This window comes from Ylistrum balloti, unplaced genomic scaffold (assembly GCF_031769215.1).
Source record: "Ylistrum balloti isolate Yb309-2 unplaced genomic scaffold, AGI_CSIRO_Ybal_v1 Utg370242, whole genome shotgun sequence".
In the NCBI taxonomy this organism is placed as follows: Eukaryota; Metazoa; Mollusca; class Bivalvia; order Pectinida; family Pectinidae; genus Ylistrum; species Ylistrum balloti.
The window spans coordinates 1,530,479-1,550,412 of record NW_026782196.1 but is presented as its reverse complement, the minus strand read 5'-3'; the positions used below and the strand labels follow the sequence as shown (position 1 = coordinate 1,550,412).

General features: G+C 34.6%; 1 protein-coding gene across 1 annotated transcript; it reads left to right on the top strand.

Annotated features, from left to right (window-relative positions):
- Positions 1-1,383: 1,383 nt before the first annotated feature.
- LOC132552225 (Fanconi anemia group E protein-like) lies at positions 1,384-13,331 on the top strand. Its single transcript, XM_060216371.1, has 12 exons — positions 1,384-1,598; positions 1,933-2,116; positions 2,844-2,994; positions 3,303-3,518; positions 4,991-5,046; positions 5,952-6,041; positions 6,516-6,659; positions 7,021-7,141; positions 7,319-7,394; positions 8,299-8,371; positions 8,676-8,801; positions 13,230-13,331. The coding sequence occupies exons 1-12, from the start codon at positions 1,384-1,386 to the stop codon at positions 13,329-13,331; spliced, it is 1,554 nt and encodes a 517-aa protein (XP_060072354.1).
- Positions 13,332-19,934: the final 6,603 nt, after the last annotated feature.

Here is a 19,934-nt window from a genome sequence, read left to right as displayed (position 1 = left end):
GATACACAGTAACGTAAGTTAAAAGGTACCTAGATAACTTAATAAATTAAAGATAATAGTTTAATTCCCAATGATGTATGTTAAAAAGTGTAGAAATAAAATAAAATTCAATAAATGAAGAATTTTAAGAAAAAAGCACATGCACATTTAGCAGGTTAAGAATAAGAGTGATCAGAGAAAGAGGAGGCTGATTAGATAAACTGGAAAAGGAAAACAAAAGGTAAGAACAGATTTAAGCACTACATAATTTCCACCTACAGATCTGACCATCTCAGGAATGTATCGTCATGTACAATGTTTTGTAAACCTGTATCTAGCTTTCTAAAATTGTTTGACAAGTTTGCTCCACACCTCAGACCTGAAGAACTTGTTCCTGTAATCAGTTGTCTTTCTTTATGACACATGGACTGTATTTTCTTTCCTGAAATTGCATCAATGATAATTTTCAACACTGAAATCACAAACTAAATCAAGTGCCAGATGATTGACAATCTTGTTCACTTCACAGGCTTCATTTTGATCCTGGCAATATGTAAAAAATCAAGTTTGTTTTTATGTAAAAGCTCCGATACGGATGAGGTAAAATCATCTTGTATGAAACTGAAAGCATGTTCTTCTATTTTTCTCTTAATTTACAATATTGGTACATGTTGAAGTACACAAAATTATATGTCAAAGGGCATTAATAAAAATTTGAGTGGATAAAAGATTTGAAAACATCCTTGCTGTTTAAAGTGAACTTCCTATCCTTTTTTTAACTCTTCGAGTTGCTTTGAGGCCTTTCTACACAAATTTGAGATGTGTTTATTAAAACTGGGATTAGCGTCAATATCTATTCACACTAGTTTTACATGATTTTAACATCCTGAAATCCTTAAATTCCTAAATATTTCATGCTATATATGGGTTTCTCTACAATACATACAGCTTGAAACGAGCTTGAATTTACTTTTCTTCCATTAAAAGAAAACCAGTCAGTAATAATCTTACATTCATCCTGAATTACTTTCTTCAAATCTAAAAGACCATCATATAAGAAGCAACAAGGATTAAAAGTGTTTTCAGAGATAGAAACTTATCAGGAAACTAAACAAAAAAGTGACATTCTACATTAGGCATTTCTTATATCATATTCACATTTTCGACATTGAGAATCCCCATCAACTGTCAAACTTATCACTATACCATCTGAAAAAGTCAAAGTGAATGAAAGTGACCCTGGGAGATCAGAACATTTTTCATGACAGGATGAAAAATTGTAACAAAACTGTCATCACTGCAGTAGGAGTGTGAAAATGAGATGTGGAGAAGATTGTTGGTCTAAAATTATGCTTGATTTTATTTATACAATTGTAGGTCAAGCCGAGTTACAGTTGCCCAATGATGTCCCTTACAACTCCACAATTGATTCAAAAGCTACCTCCATCCTGGTGGGGTTTGTTTGGTGCTATGAGGCTGGACTATCACCATGGTGACGCTACAGAGATTTGGTACCAGACAGAAGCAAAATCTGAATATGGTTGTCGACCAGATTGGGATGAAGTTTTAGCTAGTCTGGTTGTGAAGGAGCCAGTTTGTGATGGAGCCAACCTAATCTTGTAAGGCTTAGATATACTCTAGTGTCTGAATTTATACCTTAATAACAGTTTAAAATTGTATTCAAACATATTTCATTTTTGTTTCTATTTTGCTTAATGTTGGCCCATATGAAATGTGTTTGTTTTTGGATGTATCAGGCCATGGAACAGACTTGCAGATGTGAGTTTTGGGCAAAGTTTAAGAAAATATGGCTACAATGAAAACACTGTTATTTGTTGAAAAGCCCAGAAATTGTATGGTTACATATGGACTAGTTGCATTTAATTGTTAGAAATAAAACAATATGATACAGTTTCCAGAAGAATTTAAAGTTAAACATTACTATATTCACAGTAAGTCTAGATTTGTACAGCTACCAAGTGACATACAGCGCCATTTTCTTCGATTTCTTTTACGACATCGAGATGAGATACCAGCAGATGGTTTATCAGAATTTGTTGAAGATGCCCAGTCTTACTTTGGGGCTTCGGAGTCATGGCAAGGTGTTTTACTCAAGACATTGGCTACTTACAATAAGGTAATGCAAAAGAAAAGGAACTGCAATTTTCAGTGTTTTTTTTTTTTTTCTCTTTGGTTTATTTTTATGCCCAACCTCTTCAGATCATGTACTATTTAAATGTCTTGTGACTCACCTCTGTCTTCTGTTCTAAAATGATTCTTGTTATGGCTATATCTGGAGAAGCGTTTGATGGATCATTCAGTTCGTTGCTTTTGTCGATCTAAAAATAACATGACTAATGACAATAGGTAAACATGCATTTGGAGTCACCATTTCTAAACATAGAACATGTACATTTACACAGTGTTGTGTATTCTGTGTATATCACTGTCAATATAACAAGGAAGGCTGGGAAATTTACAAGAAAAGACATAAAAAAAGGCAGATGAATTCAATGGCCAAATAACTGCTTGACTGTTATAATCATAAAGATACATTGAACATTGAGAAGACATTTTACCATGTCTCCAATAGTATCACGTAGGACTATGTCCAGTGATTAACCTAGATCACAACAGGAAAACAGTAGTATTCCTTAAGTGGTATGTTTTCCCCTCTGAATATAAACCAATTCTCTACTAGGATTTGATGGGTAATGATCAGTTGCCAGAGACAACCAGAATAATTAGAGAAAACTGTTAAAAAAAACACACACACATATAAGTACTTCAGTTGACTCGCCATGTGTATCTTCTCATGCTATTGAACATCCACCTTTATTTACTGTATACTGTATTTCATGAAGGTAAAAAAACAGGAGAGCTCTAACCAACTGTGTGAAATCCACTATACATTTACCAGCGGGAATCAAAACCTGGCTTCATTGTTATGTGAGAGGCTGAGAAAGTCAAGTGAATCCTGTTCATGGAAGAAGATCCCATTGACCGAGTTAGCAGGTAATACCGTGCTCATAGACAAATATAGCAATGGCTTTGTATCTTATCAAAACTAAAAATATTTATTCTAGTACATACTCCAGTGTAATTTGAGTATGTGTTTTAAAAATATAATGTTATAATATATAATATTTTTTATCATTTATTATTTTATTAATATATATGATATTTTTATAATTCATATATAATATAAATAATAATGATCCGTTCAGCAACTATGAAGTCAAATATTCAACATCTTGTTGTCTGTTTATATTTGTACATTATTTTAATCACAAGCTTTGGTACTTTTGTAGTTACAGAACTAGAAAGAAGACACCAGAAAATGGAAACATATGATGACAACCTTCAGGTAGATACTGCCCATTTCCCTAGAGAAGAAGCTAATCCTGCGTCTATGTATCAGCACGGTACGCCGTGTATAAATGATGCATTGTCTGCTGATGTGATCACCATTGTCAGTGATGGTGAGGAGGACACCTCTGAAGAGTTGATGGATGTCACTGGTGCTACACTTATCAGAGGTAGAACTTCACTGATGGGTTGCCATGATAAATATACTATTTTTGACATAATAAACACATGCCCTTCCAAGTCTAGAAAGAGGATAGGTTAGTTTGATTAAAGCCCTCCACAAAAGTTTCAATACTTAACTGATTTATCATTATGAGTGATACCTAATATTCAGCATTTTTAGGTCACAAAGTCTCAAGGTGACCTTTTGCAATCCCCTTTTGTCTGGAGTTGTGGATTATAAACTATTAACATTTTCCACTTCTTCTGGAAAACTCTGGGTCAAATTGATGGAAACTTCAAAAATCATCTTTTCAAATCCCAAGTATGGTAAAATCAAGTACTTTTCATGGATAGAAAGGCCTTCAGATGCTTTACAAAAATTGTAAATCTCATGACCCCAGGGTCTCACATTTCCCCCAGGAAAGGGAGTAACGTTGATATTGGAAAATGACATTTTTGAACATTATTTGTTTATTTTCTATTGGAAACAGTTCAGACCTGGTTAGAATTATTAGTTTAAGATGACAGTTTAATGAGATGCACAAATTGACCTCGTCTGACCCCAAGGGACTGATAGGCATTGCCAAAAATGGGTTCATTTGACTGAATTTTTAAATATGTTCTACTGTTCCTGGATGGAAGATTTTATATAGGAAAATTCAAATCTTGAGTTTAATTTCTTTTAATTCAAACTTGTTTAGAAAACTTAGCATGGGACAACAGTTAATGTATAAACAATTTACATTTGCTTGATGTGTACAATATAGTTTATGTTATATTACCTTTTTAACAAAATCATTTATGTGACATGTTACAAGAAGCATCATGATTCAGGTGACCGTCAAGTCCCTTGGGCCTCTTGTTAACTCTTTGCCTCCTATATACTCAGCTACTAATTATAATATTCCCAAATAAAAAATGGAGGAGGAAATTCAACTTGTGACATTTTATGCTCCTGGATCAAAAGATCAGTGGCATGTTTTTTTTGTGTTGTCTGTTTTTACTTTAATTTTGTCCATAACTATTGCACCATATGAGATATGGCTTTCATATTTGGCATATTTGTTCCTTGTGACAAGACCTTTCCAATGTTTTCAATTTTTCACCATGTTACTATGACCTTTGACCTATATTTGAAAAATTGTGCATGCAATTAGCACATGCCTTACACAGTACAGTTTTAATGTCCCACTTCAAAATTTTGTTGCTACCGAGGGCATAGTGTTTCACACTTAGTGCCAAATATCGTGTTTATTAAAGTACATGTACAAGGCAGATTGAAAGAAACAGAAATACTCAGCCGTTGTTAATGCATGGGATTTCCCTGTCTCGTGTACAAGAAATTCAAATACATGCTTTCTGCAAAATTGTGTTATATTTTATGTATTGGATATGGTTAAGGATTAGTGATAAAGATGTACTGGACTTGTTTTCCATTTAAAATGAAAATATTTCATTTTGGATTTTATTTTGTTTCTAGACGGGATTGTAAAAGAAGAACTAGCATTAAACAATGATGTTGATCCTGTGCTGCTGGTAAGTATCCATTCATAGTGAAATCTGAAATATTGGCATGAAATCATATTTTATTACTACATTTCAGTGTTTTTGCTTTTTTTGTTTTTGTTTGTTTGTTTTTTTTTTCTTTCTGTTTTGCAATGATCTGATTTTATTTCAATCTTGGCTCTGAGAATGTTGAGAAAGAACATACCAGTGTGAAGCCTAGTCTAAAGGAGTTACTTCCCTTCACACTGAATACCCAATCATAACACATAAATTATACATGTGAAGTTCCAGTATAATAAAAACCAAATCTGAATTCCACTTCATATAGATATACAATGTACTACATTTCTGTAACATAGTGTACACACCTGTACAGATTTTACACCTGGTTTTAATCTGACTGATAAAGTTTGGGCCATACTGTCAATAATAATATGAAAATAAAAAACAAAAAAACAAAGGTTTGCACTGGCCTATGAATTGCAAAATCATCAACAACAAAAAAGATAAGTGTGAAAATTGAATATGAACAAACATGAGGGATATGACTATTGTAAATGATAGATAAGGTAAGAATAACTGACCAATATTTTCTGTAAGAAATCATGGATATATACTCAATATTACTTTGCAGGTTCTTGGTATTGAAATGTTTTAGATCTACCTCTGAATGCCTATAACATTGATAAAGTACCTCTCTGCTTGACCATAAGTGTTCCAGACTGGAAAAATCCTTATCAGGACGTACAAATACATGTGTATTTATCTACCACTATATAGATTGGTCTGCTGCACTTGTTGATTTTGTAAATAATTATTTTGACTTTGGTATCATTTCTCTTTGTATTACCTTTTCCTCCCTCATCCTACCATAAAATAGAGGAACTCAGTGTATATATAGTCTGATAAACAGATATTGTTCATCTTTTGTCCAGGGTAAAGGTGAGAAGCTGAGGGAAAGCTGGCAAAGTGGATCTGAGACACCACCTGAAATTGACCTTTTCCTTGTAGCCACAGCTGATCAGGTAAATCTGATTTTCATGCATCAGAAATATTTCCTGGATTCAGTCAATACATGAAAAATTTACACCCATCATTACAGACTCTGCTGATGTTTTGTAAGGAGAGTTCACAAGTGTAGTTTGTTTTGTCTGTAGATTTATTTATTTATTTGATGAATATTACTTCCATTATTATTTTTTTCGGCCTTTCAGCAGACGAGAAAAGATTGGAAAATGAGTAGTGATAGAACCGTTCGAAGTGATGGGAGAGAGTGGGATAGAGTTAAGACTGTTGATTTCATGTACCTATATATATGATTTTAGATTTGATGTCTCGTCACTTCCTCCTTTTCTTTAATTTCTAGAGTAACATTGAGTTTGCCTTTTTTCTTCCTTCTCTGTTGATGTTGATTTTTTTTCTGTAGTTTAGAAATTAGAGGGGATTAAAACTGAGTAAACTAGAATATAAATTACAGCATATGTACATTATATTTTCAGATAAAAGCTGTGTCGCTGGAATTGAAGTTTGATTCCTTAACTGATAACGAGGTTTTGGCAGCATGCCAAAGTTTAACTACTCTGGCTAGTGTTCTCAGTGAAGCTGCAAGCATCCAATTCATGACCAGTGTTGTGTATCCCAAGGTAAATGATTATAAATGATGATTTTATGCTCTCCAAAAATTGACGGGGTGCATATAGTCGCCACCTTGTTAATACTTATATACTATATATATATATCTTCATGCTGGACTTTTCAAGTGTGAGATAATTTCTTAGTGGTACCTATAAATGATAATTTTGTAGAGTCATTAATGATTCTGGTGTATTTGGTGTTGATTTACTTTTTTGGTTTACAAGGAAGATTTGAAAATGATCATGGTGAAGTAAGATGAAATATAGGTAGCTTAAATTAATATGCCATTTGTTCAATCAGTCAGCTTGAATATAAAAAGCAACCCAGTGAAATTAATTCAGGTGTTAAATATCCTGACCTTTTTTCCAGATTGCAGAATTAAATCATAGTGCATCTCGTCAACTTCTAGGAGTTATCTCCCTTGCTGCAGAACACTTTCCCAAGGGTTTGGTTGAGGGAATATTTGTGAAGTGTTTAGAGCAAGGCCTAGGTATGATTTTAGTGAGACTCTGCATCCTTGACACAATATTGCCGGTTTTGATTTCTGTGACACTTGAATGTTGGAATCTAATCTGAAGTGTGAGATGCATTTATTTAATTATCTATGAATCATCTTATGTGTCTTGAATTGTTAACTACACTCCATTGTTTTGTCTGTTCATCCAAGGGTCAGCCCAGACTGATATATTTTGTAAAGTCATCAAGACAGGTCTTCAAGCTGCAGCACAAATACAGATGATACAGTATGTATTAAGTTACAATATTTTGTAATACAATAACACTGGTATATAGGCTGCAGAGAAAATATTTGTATTTTTTATCGATTTGATCCACATATAAGCCACACCTGAATGTAATCCACAGTTTCTCACGATTTAATAACAACTATGTTGACCTAGGTTGGTTGATATAACAGAGAAAAGAATGCAATTTATAAAGATCATTAGTGAAACATTTAGTGAAATTTGCAAATAATCTTTCATTTTATATTTGTATTTTTAGATGAAGGTGGGCCGTTCAAATCATCCATCTGTCGTACTGTTTGTTATCGCTACTTCTTGAAAAGTACTGGATGGATCTTTCTCAAATTGCGTACTTTGTTTCCCCTGGGTCAGAAGTTGTGCCCATTTTGGACTGATCAGAACAACAAAATGGCTGACATGTGACCATCTTGGGTTTTGATATGGAAAGTTTGTTATTGATATTTCTTGAGAGTACTAGATGGTTTTTTTCTCAGATCTCACATGTAGGTTCCCCTTGGTATATATATATAGGTTATACATGGTTCGTTCCTAGTTGTGCCCATTTTATTTTGGAACATATTGGTAAAAGAAAATGGCTGACAGGAGACTGTCTTGGATGGGGCAGTTAAGAGATTATTATCGCTATGTCTGCAAAGGAATGTTCAAATTTCTTGTCATTGACAGCAAAACCAGAGAAGCGAAGAGAAGCCAAGACCCCACTGGGATCTCTTGTGTGTTAAGAGCAATAAAGAGCTTCTCAATACTGAGCTTGCTCAATTCAAATTCTGAACCAATTTTGTGTCAGTATTTTATATTGTAGTAAACTCTTGTTATATTTTAGACTGGTTGTACTGATTTTTTTTGTGCTGGATTTGTTGTAATTTCTTGAACTTGTCTATTGTAGGAAGATGGCTGAATGTACCAAATGTCTAGACGATAATATTGTCTGCATTTATCAAACTCTCATTGATACCAAGGTATGAGGCACTGTCATATTTACAAAGGCTTAAAAAGTATTTAGCTTTAATGTTGATAGATGAGATACATAAAGGTCACAGAGTACAAAACTATATAAAGTGAGTGGGCGTTCACAAAGAACACTACTGAGCTTTTGATCTAAAGAGTAACATGACATATGACACATGTAACATTGATCTTCACTCTACATAGTTGTGTGAGGTTTAGCCTATTATCATTTCCTATTGCGCAATCAGGCAGCAGTTGATTCTTTATGTCATGCAAGCAGGCAACTAGTGTAATTGGAGGCTTGTATAATTTCAGATGGAGCTCTCTGAGAATATTCTGACAGATGTTTTGAACACATTACACTGCAGTTCTAGTGGTCTAGAAAAGAATCTCAAGTATGGCAAACTATTGTTAGCCATTATCAATAAACACGGGCAAAAGGTTTGTTTTTCTGTGCCTTGACCTATACACTAAATCATCTCAACAACTCATTTGCCTTTTTCAGATGGGAGCCTTCAATGGTTTTTGCTGCAATCTGTTATTAAATATTTTGGTCTAAAATAAGGCAATACTGTATGTATTTCACTGTATCCTGTCTCTTGCCACACACAGACAACTGTGAAATCTTGTCCAATCCCCATTAGCTTAGCCTGGTGAACATTCATACTTCGAAAGCAAAAAGTGGTCATGTGACATGTGAGGTCAAAGTGTTACTATGGCAATAATAAGATTAAGTTTATCTCATAAGACCCATCTAAATAGGCCATACATATATTTATTTATTTGCATTCAAAATCGTTTGAAAGTGAAACCTACCTACTTCCATACACAATGTATTGTTTCCATAATGACATATGACAGCAAAGATTTTTTCATTGTGTGAAATTTTGTGGTAGCAAATATGATAAGAATACCACAATAGATTCAACGAAAGCTGGGAATCAAACTGATGATAAACAGATAAAATCAGAAATCTTAGAAAAAATTACTGACTTTTGACATATTTCAGAATCTGTCCTCAGTAATGAATAAAGTAATAAATTTCATGACCAAATCAAACTGAAATCTTATCTTGATACCTGGGTATTGGAAGTGGTGGAATAAAAGTTTATTTTTATGTGACTGGTTTCTCCAAATGAACTCAATCAGACAAACAACGGTGAAACTGAAGGAAGATTATAACACATTACCAGTATATGTAAATTGTGTAGCATTCATGTTTGTAATTTACTACAGGTGTTCAGTGATATTTGTATCTTTTATCAGCCTGTAATATTACAAATTCATTAAAGCAGAATATGTTTTGGGTCCATTGATTCGACCCATACAACAACTCGCACACTATCTGCAAATATAGTGATGAAATCAGCCTGTTTGCCCTCCCCCAGAGATAATTTCATAACTATAAATTGTATCAACAATTCTCTCTTGTTCTCTGAAAATTGTATGTACAGGTAAATATCAAAATTTGTGTATGCTAATACTATTTTGACACTTTTGTATCACCAGTCAAAACACATAATAGACATTCATATTTTTGGGAAAAAAAGTACTGGAAATTCCGCTCGCAACATCCTTCAAGTAGTTGAGTTGATATGCTTTTAGTGTTGTCACATTGATTCGTAATTTTTATCTAGTAGTCCTGGATATCAGCATAATTCTCTTGTTTATGTTTCAGTTGTTGATATGATATGGAACTGAGTGTGTCATCTTGTGTAAATACCTCTGTTACAAAACAATGTTATACCTGTGAAACTGCGGACAACTAATTTTTTTTGTATTTCAACAGTTTTATTTGCTCAATTTTGTATAGAATGATGTATAATGTCTAGTTAAAGTAGAATATTTCACTGTCAACCTGAGGTATCATGATAAAACAGGATCATATGAGAGGTGTGACTGGTCACCTTATTAAATCTTTAACTCATGTGTAACTAATACTTTCAAGTGCTAAAAAAGGGTTTCGCAACAAATTAGAGGGTGTCATGTGGTAGTGCTATCTGAATTATGATGTAACAGAATTTAACAAAAATGTGTGGCAAAAGCGTTTACGAACCTAAGGCATGAATAATTAGCTAAAGCACAATTCAGAACACATCCTAGAAAGCAGAAAACTTCAGAGTATGAACACATTAGCAATAATACCAGGAGAAAAGTTGTGACTGGAAATAACAAAATTTGATATAAATTTTTTACCAGGATGAACTCTGAACCATGATATTAATTAATTAAAATGTGACATGCTGGTTATGGCAAACTAGCAATGGCTTACACCTACACCTGGGGGTGTTTACGTTGACAGCAGAAGGTGAGATGTCCAAAAACAAATATACTGGTATATTTATTAGCCTTCAATCATCAGATGATGGGTCAATCAAGTTGCCCTTTGTCCACTCTTTGCTAGTCCTCCATCTGTATTTGACTATTCTTGTTATCCCTATTTCTGGAGAAGTGCTGGATTGATCAATCTCAAATTACTTCCATAGGTTTGCCTTTGGTCCCTACTAGCAGTGTATAGTTGCTTTTGGAATGTTCAGGAGAACACAATAGGACCAACAAATGACCACATTTGATTATGATAATAATAGATTGTTATGGATGTTTCTTGTAATAGTTGGATCTTTCTCAAAATTTTATCACTATTTCTTGAGAAGTAAAAATCGGAGCTTTCTCAGATTTCATAAGTTGGTGCCCCTTTGTCCCTAGTTGTACCCTTTCGATTTCGTGACTGATCAGAAAAACAAAATGGCTAGCAGGTGGTCATCTTGGATATTGACAAAGAAACTTTGGTATTGTGGGAGTGGTTACAATATTGGGTAGGTAACATTAGGTGACTACAATAGTGACAAGTCTTACAATAGAGACTGGTATTACAATAGGGATGGGGTTATATTAGTGCATGGGATTGGACTACAATAGTGGATTGGATTACAATAGTAGGTGGATTACAATAATGGGTTGGGTTACAATAGTGGGTAGGTAACATTAGGTGACTACAATAGTGACAAGTCTTACAATAGAGACTGGTTTTACAATAGGGATGGGGTTATATTAGTGCATGGGATTAATTTACAATAGTAGGTTGGATTACAATAGTGGGTTGTGGGTTGGATTACAATAGTGGGTTGGATTACAATAGTGGGTTGTGGGTTGGATTACAATAGTGGGTTGGATTACAATAGTGGGTTGTGGGTTGGATTACAATAGTGGGTTGGATTACAATAGTGGGTTGTGGGTTGGATTACAATAGTGGGTTGGATTACAATAGTGGGTTGTGGGTTGGATTACAATAGTAGGTTGGATTACAATAGTGGGTTGTGGGTTGGATTACAATAGTGGGTTGGATTACAATAGTGGGTTGTGGGTTGGATTACAATAGTGGGTTGGATTACAATAGTGGGTGTATTACAATAGTGGGTTGTATTACAATAGTGGATTGGATTACAATAGTGAATAGGTAACATTAGGTGACTACAATAGTGACAAGTCTTACAATAGAGACTGGTATTACAATAGGGATGGGGTTATATTAGTGCATGGGATTGGATTACAATAGTGGGTTGGACTACAATAGAGGGTTGGATTACAATAGTGGGTTGGACTACAATAGTGGGTTGGACTACAATAGTGGGTTGGGATACATTAGTGGGTTGGGATACATTAGTGGGTTGGATTACAATAGAGGGTTGGACTACAATAGTGGGTTGGGTTACAATAGTGGGTTGGACTACAATTGTTGGTTGGGATACATTAGTGGGTTGGATTACAATAGTTGGTTGAATTACAATAGTGGATTGGACTACATTAGTGGGTTGGTCTACAATAGTGGGTTGGGATACATTAGTGGGTTGGATTACAATAGAGGGTTGGATTAAAATAGTGGGTTGGACTTCAATAGTGGGTTGGGATACATTAGTGGGTTGGGATACATTAGTGGGTTGGATTACAATAGTGGGTTGGATTACAGTATTGGTTGGGATACATTAGTGGGTTGGATTACAATAGTGGGTTGGATTACAGTATTGGTTGGGATACATTAGTGGGTGGGTTTACAATATTGGGTGGGTTACATTAGTTGGTGGGTTTACAATATTGGGTGGGATACATTAGTGGGTGGGTTTACAATATTGGGTGGGATACATTAGTGGGTGAGTTTACAATATTGGGTGGGTTACATTAAATGGTGGTTTACAATATTGGGTGGGTTTCATTACTGGGTAGATTACTATATTGGTTGGGATACATTAGTGGGTGGGTTTACAATGTTTGGTGGGTTTACATTAGTGGGTGTGTTTACAATATTGGGTGGATTACAATAGTGGGTGGGTTACATTAGTGGGTGAGTTTACAATATTGAGTGGGTTACATTAGTGGGTGGATCACAATAGTGGGTGGGTTTACAATATTGAGTGGTTGGGTTACAAAAGTGGGTGGTTTACAATATTGGATGGGTTTACAATATTGGGTGCAATATTGGGTGGGTTTGCAATATTGGTTGAGTTAAATTAGTGGGTGGGTTTACAGTATTGAGTGGGTTACAATAGTGGGTGGGTTTGCAATAATTTCTTCGATTACAAGAGTTGGTTTGATTACAATTGTGGTTGGGATACATTAGTGTGTATGTATACAATAGTGGATGGATGTTGCAATGATGGATGAAGTTACAATGGTGAGCAGTGTTACAATGGTGGGTGAAGCTACAATAGTGGGTTGGGTTACAATAGTGGATTGAATTGCAATAGTCAGAGGTAGTACACTGCAATACTGTGGATGTAATCAATGTTAATATGAAGAATTGTTACCAATTCATTACACTTCTTAGTTGATACACAGTGTTGGAAATCTAGGGTTTTTGTTTTGTATTTTTAGTTCACCAGTGGAAATCTCAATGTCATGGAGGAAGAAGTACAGAAGAACGGAACATTCCTGAGAAAGGCTTTAAGTGCCGCACTAAACAAACTAAAGAAGTGAAAGGTAACACCATATAAGATCAAGATAATGTCGCGAGACTTATGTAGCTGTTTCTATTACCAAGAGACAGACATAATAACACACTGTACACAAAGAATGAGGTTTTATTGTCGAGTGTTAGTGAATGTTGAGTTAAACAAAATCTGGTGTTATGCAATGTCTTTAGATCGTATATTTCATACATCTGTGTATCGTTTGTCACATGACCATGTCTTAAATGTACAAAAACACTAACTAAAGTGACTACATCTCGATATGTACACGTTAAATCTTTGGCCAGGTACAGCAGAATGTGAATTATGTCGTGAAGGCCCGTATGAATCTTCAGATAGAATTATAATAAAATAAAAAAGTAGCAGAATGCATGGCTTTTCTGAATAATATGCAAATTATATTGCACATTAATGTAAAGGATATTGTATAAAACGTGCAGTGTGTCTAGTATACTGTTTATGACCGTATGTCAGCTTTTCTCATAAACCAACCGTTAAAGTTATATCTGACTTGGCGGGTTTATGAACACAAATGTCCAGCAGTGAAAGTCTCTTGTCATACGGATACATTTTAATTGCAGTAGTGTCCTAACTACATATTTGCTCATTAGTAATGATATTTGACACCTGTTGAAACACGTGCAGCAGGTCTAGAAGTGTAGTCGAATGGATTAGAATAGGAATGTGATGGCAATGTTCTCCTTAATATCAAGTTTATCCTTACGTACATTTGCAGATATCAAATTGTGCTAGGATGATGATGGAATGTTACCGCAACCATTCGCTAGTGTTGAACCTTCAAGTATCTGTAATATGTATAACAATTGATGAGTTAACTTAATTACATGTACATGTATTTGTTAAACTTGGTAAAAGTGATGAGTGAATTCAAGCTAGGTTTGAAGTTTAATAGATTTGATCAGTGTGTTCCTTCATAATACAAAACATGCTTATTTGCGATTGTATGACTGGATTTCGCTGTTTATATTGATAATATGTAAATGAAATATTTTTATATTCATTTTTTTAAACAGTTGATTAATGTAAAAAAATTTGATACTTATTAGCTATATATACATGGAGAATAGGTTCATCAAATCATGCGTCGTTGTGAAGACTGCCATCAATTTGTTAATTTCTGTTTGCGCGATGATCGGTCATGTACGATGGACTATAAACACGTGGGAACAACACGTGCAGTGTTGGGATGTACGCAGTGACTAGGGAGACGCATGTTTATTGTGGCATATCTTCATGACCTGAGACAAAGTGACTTTGGGATAGAAATGAGGTGATGTGAAGTGTCAGATCATATAAATATGGAAATCGCCTTACCTGACAGTTTTGATCGTATTTGGTATAATTAGATTGTACCAGGCACTCCATATTAATCAGGGGTTGATAAACGTAAATTAGGTCATTAATGTTTTGTACTGAAATGATTTAATGCTTAATAGGTGAAAAAGATAGACCAGTTAATCTTGATATATTTCCTGTCTTACTTAAAAGTAACGCTATAGACTTGGGTCATCACCTTATTCTAATAGGTGAATGTTACAACCTGGGTAATTATTCTGACGACAGACATACGACAAATCCTCGCAAAGATGTCTTCATTTTACTCAAGAACTTTGCATTCTTTTTGTTATTGACAATTACGAAACAAAGTGAATTTTTTATAAGTGGATTTCAAAATTTATTTCGACCAATTCAGTGTTCTCAGTGACCTAGCTTGCTTTTTTGTTTCATAATTGTTAATAATGATTTCAAAAGAACACAGAGTTCCTGAGTAAGATTGCAATTTTCTGCGATGGTTTTCTTGTATGTACCGATGGATCAGAAGATGGGTTACTCTTCGGAACACCTTGTCTTATTCTCCTTGTAGTTTTTCAGGAGTCTCCATGTAAATCTTTCTTTTGTTCATGATTTGCTCTAGTTTTGGTTGACGTTGAGTTTGGATTATGATTATGTAGACATGTTGGTATATACTTTTTTTTTTTTTAAAATTCGTACCCTTGACATCACTGACGAGTCAGAATGACGAAACAGATGCATGATAATTCAGTGGCATGCTTTTAGTTACACTAGTTCTAAATATGCATTGGAAGATGGTATTTATATATCTTTTGCTCAAACTTTACATATGTTGGCCGGGTCTTCCTGTTTTAAAGAGAGCAACATCCCCGATACTCCATGACTTACACTCACTATCATTCTCTATACTCTAGGAACATGTCATGGCAAAATTGGAGGTTCCAAGTGCGACACCTGGTGGACAAGACGTAAAGACTAGGTTGATCCTTTGATATACAAATGAATCTCGGGGTTGCTATCGGTATATTGTAATGGCTTCCACGTTTGTTGTTCTCGCTTCTTTGTAATCTTCAGAAGGAGAGTGTCAGCCTGTTGTTGGTCGTTTTTTCTCCTAGAACCTATACAATTACTTCGCTTGTGCCTTCAGTTTTGCCATGACATGTTCCAGGGGTACAGAGAGCGAAAGTGATCGTAACCACCGTAGTATCAAAGAACAATAAGAAGATTCTGTCTGACAATTTGCGAAGCATATTAGCACACCATAAGGTACGGCAATCCGAAAACTACACTGATCCAAAGTTTGTAGAAAAAAAAACCACTATACAATACTGATCAAGATATTGAAGAAAATAGACTCTTTATCACATAATCTCCTGTTTGACGGCTGGAAATAATGATACTTTTCACTCCTTTGCGTTGACTGAAACAATGTTACATGTATAACCATTTCATTCCATACTCCATTTCGTCATTACATAATAGAGAAAAGGAAGAAAGCTATTCTGTTCTAAATAACATTGTAGGGCTGCAAGACACAGTCGGAACAATCATTCATGACCGAAGGAGGCCGAATGATTCTTTCGCCATGTTTAAGCAGTATGTCACTATTAATCAGCCGATTGGATTAGGATTGGGCGATTTTAAATCGTCTCCTGGTTTTAAAAAGATAGTGTATTTATAGATAACTTGCCACCATCCATCCTTTGCATGAAGACTTGCCTCATAGAATTGATTTATTTTGCCTTTGTTTCGTGCTAGGAGTGAATAAATATCTTTAATTGATTTTGAATCTTCAGCATATCTTTCCCTACTGTATAAATATTCCTTGTGTAATATTGATTGCAAGTTATATTTATATACATACTTTAATCACCGGATGTATGAATAAATGAGTCATACATTAATGAATCTAGTCATATGTACTGCTGTCTCGTCGATTGTCTTCTGTCAGCGATTATTTATTAAGGGAAATGAAAAATAGAAACGTCATATCTAAATCACTTTACCTTTGGCGAAAAAAAGTTGACATTAATTCTGATTATACAACAGCACTATTTTCTTCATTTATACTGCTCTGTGAAAAGCCTCGTTACTGTCATGTTCCTTTACTCCGATGTGGATGATACTGTGTTGAGGTCATGTCTCCCCCGACGCGTCGTCATGGTACGAGTTGACACAGGCGTCGGAGCTACAGGGATAGGTGGCGTTCGTACACTTTCCCTGTCACCATAGTTATAGACCGCTAAGATAAAAACATATACACATTTTATAAATCCTTTCAACTGGAATTAACCTTAATTAATTAACTTTTGTATAGTAGACCGGAGGTTCACAGTATCTAGCGTTTCTGTTTGATACTTAAGAAAGCCTTTTTTTTTTATTTTGTAATAGAGATGCATAAAAGCAATAAGGACAGAAAAGCCTAGTATGGACACTGGATCCGAATAAACTAAAGTTGATTTATGAATAAGATATATCATTCTATGCTTTTTCATGGGAGATTCCTCACAAGGGCAACTTCGCGAACCGAGGTTGTTCAATAGAAATATCATTTTCAATTAGTCGTATAGAACGATTTTACCAGTGAAGGTGTTAAAGAGGTAGGTTTCTAAACTCAGTCTTTGATTGTAACTTTAACGATTGTGACAGTGGAGGTGTTAAAGAGGTAGGTTTCCAAACTCGGTCTTTGATTGTAACTTAAACGATTGCGCCAGTGGAGGTGTTAAAGAGGTAGATTTCTATACGCAGTATTTGATTGTAACTTTAATGATTGTACCAGTGGAGGTGTTAAAGAGAAGGTTTCAAATTCAGTCTTTGATTGTAACTTTAACGATTGTGCCAGTGGAGGTGTTGAAGAGGTAGATTTTAAAACTCAGTCTTTGATTGTAACTTAATCGATTGTGCCAGTGGAGGTGTTAAAGAGGTAGGTTTCCGAACTCAGTCTTTGATAGTAACTTTAACATGAAACATGTCCTGATTCTGTTTCGGACTTCATAGTTTCTTCGTTTTGAATTTCGGCTTTATAATAAGTGATTTTTCATTCAGTAGGTTCTTGGCGGGATTAATGGCATTTTTAAGGAAGAAACTATTGAAATAAATTCTTATTGTGAAGAAGCAGCTTCATTGTGCTGTTGAAGAGTGATTCAAAATGGCCTTTAGCTATTAAATCTCTACACTACCCAATGAAAAAAACAAAAACAAAAAAAACATGAAAATAACATTATGTCAACATAATCATAATCCAAACTCAAATCTGATAAAACAAAATACAGATTTACATGGAAAGCATTGACAAAGTACAAGAGTAAGACAAGTGTTCCCAAAAGTAAGCGTATTCTTCATGGACGACACACCCGTCATGTAAATCTTGGTCAATCCAAGTAAGTAATGTCACGTCTTCAAATGAGCGCGGTATACGACAATGGAACCAATAGGCAAACCAACGAGCATCAAGTACGCTCATCTTCATATCGCATAAATAAATAGAATATTCTCAACGAGATCACTACGTTTAACCAAAGCGTTAACAGTTGCATGCATTAATATCCGTTTTTGCCCCCTGGGCATCTTGTTAATGCATTGATGAAAACGTCATCAATAAAAATATTTCAGTTTTTTCGTTTAATAACTGAGAGAAAACATGCATCATTACTGTATGATACAAAATTTAAACACAGTATATGAACGTAGGCTAATCTGGTTTCTGCATAGACGTATATATTATGCGTAGTAGATAACTGAATGCTATAACAACCCGACATAAATATAATATCCTAGAAATGACAGTAATGATATGGAAATGTATGTCATGCTTGACATCAAGATAAATTCTGAAGGAAATGCACACATTTTGTATATTAATTATTCCGGACAAGTTTTGAAAGCTGCACAATCTTTTGTCCTCAGGAATAATGCCAACACTTCGTATACAACGTTAAATATCACTAGGTAATGTTGGAAATTGCAAATTTGGGAGTGATTGAAGTGACACTGTATGTATATAAATACACATATCTTAGTTGACACGACAATAAATTAAGGAAATGCACACATTTCCCTGGATGTAAATCATGTCCGTCAGGTACTGAGGAGTACGTTAGCGTGTATCAAGCTAGATTGTCACAGCAATACGAACCTTTACATTAATAAAATGATACATTAGTTGCATATGATGAAAATTACATATTCAAGTCACCATAGATTTATTGTGTGTATAAAATGTAGGAGTAAGTTTTCTGCGGTTTTATCTCTTGTTAGTCCAGACGATATTATTCATAATCCTCACCAGCGGATTGCTAAAGACGTTCACTTTCACATGTAACCACAGATTTAATTATATGAATATTTTGAATTGTATAAAACAAAACATTGAAGTGAACACCACTTACTTAATGTTTGAAAACTGAATGTTGTTGAATAATTTTGATGGTTTAAAAGCACAATTCGTACCGGATTTGTAAGTGTAAACATGTAGACATTAAGAATTTTTTTTTGAAGATTTGTTGATATATTTTAAAATAAAATACATAGTAAACTGAAGGCTATGTAGAAATTATCTAGACGGTCTTTTCGGATTACGTAAGCCTACCAAAATAGTGAATTAGGTCTCTCTCCGTGGGATATAAATGTCACTGCACATTAAACGGTATTTCTGTGATCTCTATTTAAGGTCCATTAAAGACTAAAAATAGATTTCCTGGTGACAATTAGGAATATTTATGTTTTACGTTTCCCTGCTGTCTACCACGTGAAATATTTATGTCGTTTCTTTCCTGTCTACGATTTTATCTTGGTGTTCCTTTTGATACACCTACCGTTGGCTGAAGTTAATGTCATCGTAAATGTACAAAATACAACTACATTCTGAAGGTGTTTGAATTCTTGATTTATATCTACTTTGATTGAACGTCGATGATGTGAAATGTCATTGCATTGGGTACAAAATTAATAAAACAGCGTACGTGACGAACGTGCGTCCGAACAATGACGAACATCATTTTGACCACAAAGTTGTGTTCTATTTATCAAGTTTTTTATTTCCTTGTTAGACACTAGAAGTCACTTCATCGTGTCCGGTTTTAGCAGCAACCCCTTTGTAGGAATTTAACTAACTGGTATTTCATTATAAAATTTGGATATAAATTTTTAATCTTAGTGGTGTATATATGTTTTAGTTTTTATTGATCAGGTACATGGAAGACATATACATACAAGTGTAATGTATAAAACCGCGAAAACCTCAACCTGATTGAAGTCCAAGAACGAAAAATAAACAATTCCCAGCAATATTTTCGAT

Bases quoted from the DNA above. Each gene is read 5' to 3' on its own strand.
- LOC132552225 (XM_060216371.1), top strand. From the start codon at position 1,384: ATGTCCCTTACAACTCCACAATTGATTCAAAAGCTACCTCCATCCTGG. The intron at 6,660-7,020 runs GTAAATGATTAT...CCTTTTTTCCAG, and splicing joins CCAGTGTTGTGTATCCCAAG to ATTGCAGAATTAAATCATAG. The intron at 8,372-8,675 runs GTATGAGGCACT...GTATAATTTCAG, and splicing joins AAACTCTCATTGATACCAAG to ATGGAGCTCTCTGAGAATAT.